The sequence below is a fragment of the Micrasema longulum genome, unplaced genomic scaffold, assembly GCF_059751315.1.
Source record: "Micrasema longulum isolate JH-2025_06_02 unplaced genomic scaffold, ASM5975131v1 h1tg000783l, whole genome shotgun sequence".
NCBI classification, from domain to species: domain Eukaryota; kingdom Metazoa; phylum Arthropoda; class Insecta; order Trichoptera; family Brachycentridae; genus Micrasema; species Micrasema longulum.
The window spans coordinates 172,055-183,385 of record NW_028277976.1 but is presented as its reverse complement, the minus strand read 5'-3'; the positions used below and the strand labels follow the sequence as shown (position 1 = coordinate 183,385).

Below are 11,331 nucleotides of genomic sequence, written 5' to 3'. Positions count from 1 at the left end.
TTCTACGTAACTTCCTCATTAATGGCAGTTCTTAATAGTAAATTAATACCTTAATTAAGAAAACATATCAACATTGATATTCTTCACATTTTTATTTTCATCGATATCTGATATCTTTTCTGATATCTTCGCCATTTATAAATAATTTTCTAAAAAGTATTTAAGCTCGTGTTCCAATTTACCCAAACACTGTTTTTTCGTAAGATCAGTTTGATTTGTAAATTCAAATTTATTTTCAAATTCCGCAGTGACTTTAGAAAGTCATAATTCAGATTTCGATATTTTATGTCAAAGATTTGACTAACTAAAACGTTAACGGAAAATAATAAAGATAATCAACAAACTGCTAAAGAAAACTGTCTCAAACATTTAATCCACCATCGTTGATTGGCGCTATTTTAATAGTTGACTATAATCAATTACTCGAATAATCAATTGACTTGTTTTTAAAATGGTAGACCATTGAGCTACCTATTTTGGTATGAATAATGTCATAATACGTCTTTTTATATTCTGTCAATAATACAATAAAATACAAATTAGTTAAACCGCTTTAAAATGCATAAAAATGGATAAGAATAATAATTTGAAGACCATAAATTAAATGTTAAAACGATTGATAGAAGTTTCTTCAGCGATAGGGACCTTTCAAAAGGAAAATATGAGAGTTAGGGCATAAACGAAACATACGACATTTTTGATGTTAAAAAAATTGTGACATTATCAATAACTTGACAAAAATGATTTAAAATAAAAAAGCGTCACATCGATAAATTATAATATTGTTTTTACTCTATGCATTGCTGTAAACTATTTTGGCTCTGTTTTGATATCCATTTTATTCAATACCTCTATCTGTTGATTTTTGTAAAATGAAAATTATTCGACTAACAAATAATTGAATTTTACGTTTATAATTTATCAACGCGACGATTTTTAATTTTAAATCGTTCTTTGTCAAGTTATTGATAATGTATGATACCTATCCAAAATAATCTGGGCTGGTTATTCCAAACGCATTTACAGCGCGTCATAACGCGTATTTAGTACGTAACACACGCTATACCGTGCCATAATTGCGTTCTATACCAGCCCTAGTCTACGTAAATAGGTAGGTCAAATTAAAAAAAATACATACGAAATTCTCGAAATAATTTCAAGTATAATTTTTTTTATTTAGGTGACACTTTCAATAATAGATGTCGCTAGTTTTTCCCGTACTTTCATTATCTATGACAAACCAACTCGCGTGTGAGTGTTTATCCAAAACCAAGTATTTAAGTATACATGATGGAAAAAGTGCCATTCGCGAGTAAGGAAGTCAACAGTCAACTACATGTCCCAGACGATGACGCAGAGACGATGAACAGAGATGAAGCTGTTGAGATACATGTCTGATATTGATAATGTATAAATAATGATTCGAGTAATATTTTGTTCCTGATCTCTGGCTTAAGCCGCAAAGAGAAAATAAAGGATGACGGTTAGTTGGGTGGTTCAAAGTATGTTAAAATCAACTCGAGTTATAATTTCATTGCTCATTTCCTTGTAATTATTGGTAATTATTTATATCCATCTTTGGTGGTGTGTGTTGTCGACGCTGTCTTGTTGTGACGGCGGTGTTTTGGGGGAGTCCTGTGGGGGGGTGATTACTGCGGAGGAGGGGTGATGAGAGGGGGGGGCTAAACGTCACCCGGCTTTCATCCATCTGTCGATGGAATATTCTAGAGCCGCCACCCATCTGAAAAAGAACATATAAAAATTGTATAGATAAAAAACTATTTTTGAATTCTTCTAACGATTTACTCATGTAAATTTAATATCGAGGCAATTTTTTAAGAATTTAGTTCTTAATAATCATATTAGAAAATGGGAATCAAGTGATTGTAGAGAGGCGTTCGAACTTTAGAACCCCGCTCTGTTTGCTCGCGATACTACAACGGTAACACAACCCGATTTTATAGTCATTACTCGTAAATGTTGTTTTTGTCCAAACAGACTATGAAACAAATTAGATATTTTATTTGATTTATTTAATTGTCATATTTAATTATCAATATCTCACCCGGAATAAAATAATTAAAATCAATATTTCATTAGTAGTTTTATAAAATAACGACCTGAATAATGTTTTGATTAAATTAACAAGTAATAAAAACTTTAAATGTGTATATTTTTTGGGTGATACCGCATAAGTTGGATTCGTTCCAACGTTTCGGCTACCATTGCCATCTTTCTTCGGGGTAAACTGTGTGTTTTGTAGAAAAAACATGTAATCATATTATCTTAATTTATACCGTGTCGCAGTCGGCAGCGGCACATTTAGTGTCATTGTTGTGGTGTGTAGTTCCGGGAACTATTTTTAGTTTTAATTCAGCCCGTCATATTTGTTTGTTATTTGATTTACTCTGAGGATGTCATTTGCAATAGTAGCCGAAACGTTGGAACGAATCTAACTTACATCGGATCACCCAAAAAAGGTAAATATACTCGTAAATAAAAGTGACCGTGAAAACCTATGCACCCATGAAATAAAAACGACCTTTACATATTTACACAAAACAATTTTAACCATTAAAAAATGAAATTATTTAATGTACCCATATGAAATGTAGTAATTAAATACTAATCATACCATGCATGAAAATGAAAAACATTGTAGAATAAAACAAAAAATTTCATGACTAAAATAAAAATTAAATAAAAATAAAATACATTGAAATTGTGAACATAAATCAAATAGACACAGACATTAAATTTAATTAGATAATATTGTTTTAGATTATGTTCAGAGTTGAAAATTCAATCGGGCTCGAGTTATAATTAGCTAGAACGAACAAATAACCTTTCCGTTACTATTAAAATAAATATCTGTGGGGTCAGGGGATTTATGTTTTTGTAACAATTTTTATTTGTAGTATTCTTTAATAGTTTGCGTGCTTCCACTTTTTATTTTGTTGTATCCTAACTCAACACAGGGCTCTTGGCCTCATGAAGTTAGGTGATTCGTTATTATTATTTTTATAATATGTATATTTATATGAATAAATAAATAATCAAATACATTAATATTACTGATTTATAATTATCATGTTACATTTACGTTCACTAGCCTTGTAAAAAAAACGTAACCTACCGTTTTTTATCCATTTCTGATTCAGTGTGGAAATAAAAATGTCTTTGTTTCGTTTCTGGGGGCATAATTTCAAAAGCATACTTTTTTCCTCCTGTATTTGACTGTTGCACTCTGTAGCCATGTAAACACGCCATTCCTGCAATTAAATTATAGAAAAATAATTATATATAAAATAAAACAAAATAATAGTTTAGCACCATCTTTGAAATATCATTATAACTTTTTTAGCGGAGACTCAGACCAAAAAGATTCAGCGCTCGTTAATTTTGTTAGATTGCTCTGTTCAAGATTGACCAAGTTGACAACAGATGTCATTAAATAAATTCATATTATTTTTATTTCTAAAATGTACAACCCAGGTTTAAGAATATTAAATAATACGAGTTAAATAAGTAGCCGAAATTAAACGCAAAACAAAAAAATGGATTACCTCTATTCACAGAAATAACTAAAAACGATTTTTTTCTTACCAAAAGCACCTTTACTACTCCCATCAAGGTAAAAATATAGACACGCATCCTTAAGAACACAATATCTCTTTGTCCATGATTTCCATTTGTTTCCTAATTTCATAAGGTATCCAAAGCAATCAGGCCTCATGACTTGGCTTGGTGTGACTTTCATATTTCTAATTGTAGCGTCTAACCACCCGTCTCTCTGCAAGAACCAATAAATAAATAGCATCTTTTAAACTGGAAAAATAACTAGGAAAAACTGTGATATTTTTTTAACGTTTTATGATGCAAATAATAAACATGATATGTAATACAATATATTGAAAATTGTAATTCAAATTTTACAATTTCTTTAACTTATCGTATTTCGGTAATAAATCGTTAAAACATTAGTCAAGTGTATTTCAACCTGATAAATAAGAAAAAAAGCAAATAATATCCCTAAAACGGGTTAAGTACAAACATATTTTCTTAAATAAATAAAAAAGTGAAATTATCTCTCCCTTCCTGGTAATATGTAGCCAGTACGCAATGCATCAAATACCTTGTATACCTCTGTAAATATAACAAATAATTGGTTAAGATTTTTGGTATTCCTTCGATAAAAAGTTTGTGTTATTTAACTAAATCACAAGAAGAATCAATTATTTACCAAAAAATACACCGTTTTGCAGCCCATGTAGGAAACATATTTTTGTTTATCTTTAGCAGTTTGAAATAATAAATAAGTTGTTTAAGAAATTTACCTGCGAGCATTTCTCTACAGCATGGCTGATAACTGCTATCCACCTGGTAGTCGCCTCCTCTGTATCTCCAGCCAGGTGTAACCCTGGACTAGTGTCTCTGGCAACCCTGAAGCTAAAAGGCCTGTTACTCTGTTCTGGACATGGCGTTCTTGTTACTTTGTAGTTAATGAGCATCAAGGCGCCTACTGGTTGCAAGTCCTGAAATGGACATTTGATAAGTCCCGTATTTAAGTGTTAAAGGGACTCCAGTGGTGCAATGGCTTATCCCTAAAACGCAGGCTTCTCGATCGGGTTCGATTGTTATCCGACATTTAACTCTTATTTTCTTGAGACTGGATGTTCCTTGCTGTAAGTCATTACACGAATTACAATAGTAACTGGCCATTTGGCTTGTGGTGCAACAATAAAAATAATCGTATTATTTGCGAATTAAGAAAAAAAGATTATACCTCGAGCTTATTTCTAATCATAAGAAAAAAAAACAGCTTAACTTGCGAAACAAAAGTGCGCATTAATTAAAACATGAACAGGAAGCAAACATCAAAATAAACACACCTCAACATAAATAAAATTGTCACAGTTTAAATTGATGAGAATTTATATAGGTACCTTGGAATTTCAGTGTTGTTTTTAACAGTTTACTTAAATATTCGAATGGACTTAAACTCGGCAAGGAATCAAACCATAACTGAAGTAATTGTAAACTTCTATGTCACATAGATAAAGACAAAATAAATAAAATATAATCCTACTACTAATAATACATATTTTGTCACAGTTGACCAGACTTAAGATTTTGGTTTACCTGATCAGGTCGCGTCTTCTTTGGTCGTCCTCGTCTTGCATTACCGTTTATTCTGGCCAAATACATTTGTTTTACCTTTTCTTAGTCATCCATTCATCCTTCATGACAAAACCATCTCTGATACCCTTTCGTAAACTTATCAATTATCAAATCATCATTGAATCAAATTTGAACATTCGCAACATTTCGCAAATTTCATAATTCGTAACCCTGTGATCCCTTGATTTCTCGAAAAGTCATCTATGACATCGGATTTCGACTACGTTCACTCTGCTTTCATCCTTCCACTGCCAGTTTCATGTTTCACTTTCATATCGAGTGTTGAGACTAAAACTTCATTGTGCACTGCCAGTTTAGATTATATTGACATATTTTCATTTGTAATTACTGTGCTTAGTGCGCCGTTCATTTTGTTGTCCACGTTCACTCTCCTTTTCACATCTTTTTCTACTCTTCCATCTCTTAAAAACATGCTTCCTATCTAGGAATCTACACAAATAAAACAAATGTATCTATACAAATTCTTCTACGTGTTTAAGACATTTGTTTCTTATATTTATTTTGCAATCGGTAACCTCACTTCCTCTTTCAAATTCCATTATTTTTGACCTACCTTCGTTCATCACAAACTTACTCTCCAGGCATGCATTATACATTCAAGAGACTATTTGTTGCAAATCCTCCTCGTGGTTTGCTAAAAAAACTACATCACCAGCGTACAACAAACAGTTTCCAGCAAAATTATAAATTTTTGCTCCAATACCCATACATTTAATATCTTTCATACAGTTGTCCATGTATAGATTAAACAACTATGGTGGCATTATACATCCCTGTTTTACTACTTTTGAGATCGCAAACCATGATGTGAATGACCCATTTGCTCTTATACACGCTGAACTCTCCTCTAGAGAGATGATACTGCACGTATAAGTTTATTGTTTACTCCACACTTTTCCAACACGCTCCACAACTTCATTCCATTAACTTTATCTTACGTTTTTTGCAAATCAACAAATGCGCAGAACATTTTCTGATTTTTTGCCAAAAACTTTTCCGTTAGCATTCGTAGCGTAAAAATTTGATACGCGCATCTTTATAATCCTAGAATTGTGGAAACGTTGTACGAGCTTTAAGTTAAACAGTTTGATTAAAAATTTTTTTACATCACAACATACGAAAACGGCAAACTACAGTAGTGAATTATAGCACAGAGTTGAAACAAATCACTTTTTTTATGTTCTCTCCGGTAATCGAACTCGAAGCCTTCCGTGCGTATGTCAGTCAAGGGTCAAAGCCATTACGCCACGGAGGTCGCACCATACTAATATTGTCAGTTTTATAAATAAATTTATATTATAAAAAGATAAATACATAATGAAATAGTTCATTGAGATTACCGTATCACTTTTGTAATAATATAAACAATTATCTCTCTTGAGGCAGAACCATCTCATTGACCAGTTGGATTGGTTACCACCACTTGCATGGCCTCCTTGTTTCCATAAATACCCTGAGTACAGAGCTGGTGCACAGGAATCTCCTGCTAAGGATGCTACTACGTCACACGTTCTTGCAACCTAGAAAAAAAATCAATGATTACAATGCACCCATAGCACTATTCTACGTACAGCAGAACTACAATTATTTTTTAGAAACCATAGAAAACATTGAAAATTTAATGCGGTTAATTTTTTATAATGACTAGTAATAAATATAAATTTAAAAAATAAGACTTTAAATAGTTATACCTACTTAGTATTTGGCAGAAATTTAGTTTAAATTCGATAATAAAAAAATGTTTTTTTTTGTTGTATAAAAATGGTTAAAATCTTACTTCCAATTCCAAAGTATCAGATCCAGCGTGTGCGATCTTCACTACTTCTGAGTGAGATTTATCTAGTACATTGATTCCTAAAAAAAGTTAATTAAGAAATTAGACAATAAAGCTTAGGACCTCGGTAAGAAAACAAATTAAATGAAACAATGTCCTGTATTTATACACAAAATGTAAATTTTTGGTACCTTTAACACAACGCCCAATTTATTATGTTTTTTCTAACGTTGAAGGAAATTTGTTTTTTGTAAACAAGAAATATTAATTTTCTGACGATTTACTGAAATATTTCATTTTTGGGATCGTTTTCAAGAGTCCTACATAACTTACTGTTAAAAAAGAGATCAGATTAAGTTAGAGTGGGGTGTCCACGACACCAGCCATGGGACAACTACGAAATTTGGATTATTTTCAGTACGAATATTTTTATTTTTTTTAGAGAGATTGTTAAGCCTTTCAGGGCCTGATTAGAATGGAAAATTAAAATTCATCTTAAATTTTATCTACAAAGTAAAATTAAGCTTTCTGGATGAAAAGCAAAATATGCACACATTTTTTTCTTTTACATATGTTCAATTATAGGTTACCGATGAAGATACTTTAAATGTTCGTGTAAATATACTCATTTTATTTAGATTTTTCTCTATAGACAGTCGAAGATAACTTTTCATTGTAATCGGGGCCCTGGGGCATGTTTAAATTAATATTTATATAATAAAGTAAAGAAATACTATTTCTTCTAAGCGACGTTAAATAAATTTTCTACAATGATTTGAACTACGCGTATTTGGAATTACCCAAAAACGAAAAATTCTACGCCCTATGAGAAAATGGCACGCATTACGTTACCGCGCCATACTTGTACGCAATATTTGTTAGAAGTGCACATGATAGGCACGACGTGAGACCTCAAAGTGACGCGACACTTACTGCGAGCCGTTTGGTATGTACTCATTTTTAAACCCAAAAATTATTAAGGAAAACTTGTTTTTTGCAAATTGATAATTTGTGTAATTAGAATCATAAAATTCCGGCTGTGTGAAAATACCGTATTGTCATCATACCTTATTATAAAAAAGTGGGTGTTTTACAGTGAAAATATGAATTTAAAAAATTGGAGTAGTAATCTTAAAAATAAAATATTTAAAAACCTCAATGTTATACCCTCATATAGCCAATTTATAATTATTATTTAAAATGAATACCCCTGTACAATATATATTTTTCCATATGTAGGACAGAAAAGGTACTAGTGACACTGAAGTTTCGGTTTCAACCAGAATCGGCCAATAAAACGAATTCGGCGTTTCAAGTTCGCAGTTTCGGCCAAAAGTTTGCCGAAACTTTGGCTCAGCGGAAACCTGCGTTTGGGATGTTTTGGATTACGTTCGGCTGTACGCGGGTGCATCTTATAGCTCGTGACCCCAAGTTCTCGTGAGTTCTAAGATCTTTCATATTTATATTTTTGTAATTCCATATTTAATAAGTTTAAATTCCTTAAAGCATACATAGAAGAACTGTCACATATAAATTATATGTTCAACATACGAGTAATAACGAACCAAAAAGCGCTAAAATAAACAAATTTACCAATCAAATTTTTAAATTTTATTTTAATGTTTTTTGTTTTTTAATACTACGTGTGAACTTTAAGGTTTCACAATAAAAAGTGACTATTTACGTATTGAAATTATATTTTAGTTTCGGTATCGGCTGAAAATCTTGTTTCGGTCGGCCACTACAAAATACCTTATTGATCAGTAATAAACTAAGGTACAAAAAAACATTGCGTCAAAAGGAAATCATTGCCTTGATTGAAGAAGAACTGTGATTTAAAATCTACTTTTTTAATAATTTTTCACGAGTATCTTACCATTGACAGCTATAACAATATCACCTATTTCCAAACCGGAAGTTTCAGCGGGGGTGTCTGGTTCAATGGCTGATACAACCACCGGTTTACTTCCGTGTATTCTGAATCCGAATTCTCCACTTTCTCTTCTTACGATTACAGTCTTGTCACTCTCTGAAAATATGAAAATATCTTGATTAATTTCGTAGTCAAGCAATTACGATGGGGGGAATATTCAAATATTTAAGATATTATTATGTATCAACGAATTTTTCAAGCCCGTTGGCAGTGAATGATATCTTCTTATTATATCTTAAATGACTGTGGTAAATAATTTATATGCGCGCAGTTGATGTAACATCACGTTGCCACAAGTAAAAGACGGAATTTTCAGACATTAATAAATAAAATACACTCTTTGTACCATTAACCATTTTGCTTATTTTTAAAAATCCATATTTATTTTTTCTTCTGTTGATTTCCGTGAAGTTAAGGAGCTGAAACCTATTATGTTGTGAAGAGATTAATCTGATCGAATTACTTCACATGCTAGGCAACACCTGAGAACTTCTTCTTTGTTTTTATTAAAATATTTTTAAATTTGTTAAAATATAAGCAGATACATAGACAAACATAAAATAAAATGGTCAATGTTACACAATGTGTAAAGTGGCCCTTAATGATAGGTCAAAAGCCCTGTAAATGCCTAAATTTCCATATTCCTTTCTCTAAAATGTTCTCCATCCCTGTTGTAATTTGTTGATGGAGACATACTGTTTCCTTCCTTTTCCATGATTTATAAAAATAAACAAACAATTTAGCCCTGTTAGAGAAAAATTAGTTTAAAAATCATAAATACGCCGGTCATCTTACATGCGTACATCCCCCATCACTGTCAATAACCAACTTAATTTATATCACACAAACACCGGCCACAGAACAGCGCCTCTGTCTTCCTTGTCATGGAGAGACGTAGAACTGAGATGGACCTTATATGCATTTTCAAAATACTTAATGCTTTAAGTGATGTCCCATCTCTGTTGCAATCAATTTCTTTTCATGTTCCCAACCGTGTCACCAAAAGTCAAAATCTGCTATTTATAAAATCTTCTAAGAGCAACTTTGGTTTTTATGCCCTAATTTCCAGAATGTGAATTTTAGTCAGTTCATCACACGACTTGGAATTTTTTGGGCTAGATCTTCCGGCTTTTCGTAGATCTCTTCGCGACTAAACAGTGTGGAATGAAGTTGGATTGGCATGGTTTAGCTCAAAGTTTTTGGTCTTCCGTTTTTTTGTATATATTGTATACTATTAATGATTTGCCCTTGTTTGTCTTTGCCAAATAGTTTTATGTTCTTTTTGTTCAGTTTCTTGCATTTATGTTTCTTCATGTAACTTCTGTAATTGGCTTATGCCGTATGTTTATAATAAAAAAAATTAAAAAAATATATATTTTGTCTCGGTGCTCTCTTTTATACAGAGTTATTGCTGTATTGGCATCAAAGTCATTCTTCGCAGCCAGACAAGAGTTATAAATATTTTTCTTTTTTTCAATTTTATTTTTTCATTTATGTGTGTTATAAAATAGAGATCCAAATACAAACATAAAGAAATAATGAAATTAAAAAGACACTAACATTAGGTACTTATAAAAATAACACGCAGGTTAACATAATATCTTGAGAATTATATGTTAAAAAAACTAAGAGAGTCTTGTAACGAAAAACTCTGTCAGAGACGTGAAAAATGTCAATTTCCAATGTAATATTGTTAAACATTGAAGAAGCCCTTCTAACAAATTATACTTATACAGGCACCGTGGCGCAGTTGGTTAGACAGCTCATTGTTTAATTGTCGTCACGGGGTCGATTCTCACCAGCTGTAAGAATTTATTTTTTTCAATTGGTTTGGGAGTAGAGGTAAAATTTTCATAACTTTATTCTGTACCCCCCCTTTCCACCTACTAAAATGCCTCTAAACTAAAAGTTTAAAGCCGGTTAATCTTTAAAAAATGTACACTAGGAAGTAAATGTAAAAACGAATATTTTTTATAGGCACCCCTCGCTCATGGTCGGTTGGTAAAAATATTAAAATGATTTATCAGTAAAAAAACTCAACACAATCGTGCGTAAGTAATACACGAGCAACGTTTATTTATTTGACTCTTTTAGCAAGTTAATGGATGAGGCGTTAGAATTATAATGCGAAAACTATTCTGGCAGATGTGCACAAAAGATAAAACTTTTCAGTTGTAAAATCGTGACGCAAATGATATATCATCACCATGTGTATCATAAATAGGAACGTACCAACAAATCCATTTTATTTTTAAAAAATAAACCAGCAAATGGCAGGTCATAAGACCTGCAAATGCGTAGACTTATCATCATCATTCCCCTTTCCGCACCTGATAGTGCATAGGGCACTACATTGATACACCAACCAGTTTTACGCTTCAGGTGCCAATCCAGGGACTATGAAATATTTTAGTTTATCGAG

The 11,331-nt window shown here is 31.9% G+C and overlaps 1 protein-coding gene across 1 annotated transcript in view; it reads right to left on the bottom strand.

Annotated features, from left to right (window-relative positions):
• Positions 1–1,529: 1,529 nt before the first annotated feature.
• Positions 1,530–11,331, bottom strand: part of LOC148279012 (uncharacterized) — an 88,794-nt gene continuing 78,992 nt past the window's right edge. The window contains exons 29-35 of the mRNA XM_088230574.1: positions 8,853–9,005; positions 6,980–7,056; positions 6,543–6,722; positions 4,338–4,535; positions 3,607–3,793; positions 3,137–3,272; positions 1,530–1,741 (exon numbers count right to left, since the gene is read on the bottom strand). Coding sequence (XP_088086700.1) covers positions 1,690–1,741; positions 3,137–3,272; positions 3,607–3,793; positions 4,338–4,535; positions 6,543–6,722; positions 6,980–7,056; positions 8,853–9,005 — 983 coding nt within the window. The 3' untranslated portion in view covers positions 1,530–1,689. The remainder of the gene's footprint in view (positions 1,742–3,136; positions 3,273–3,606; positions 3,794–4,337; positions 4,536–6,542; positions 6,723–6,979; positions 7,057–8,852; positions 9,006–11,331) is intronic.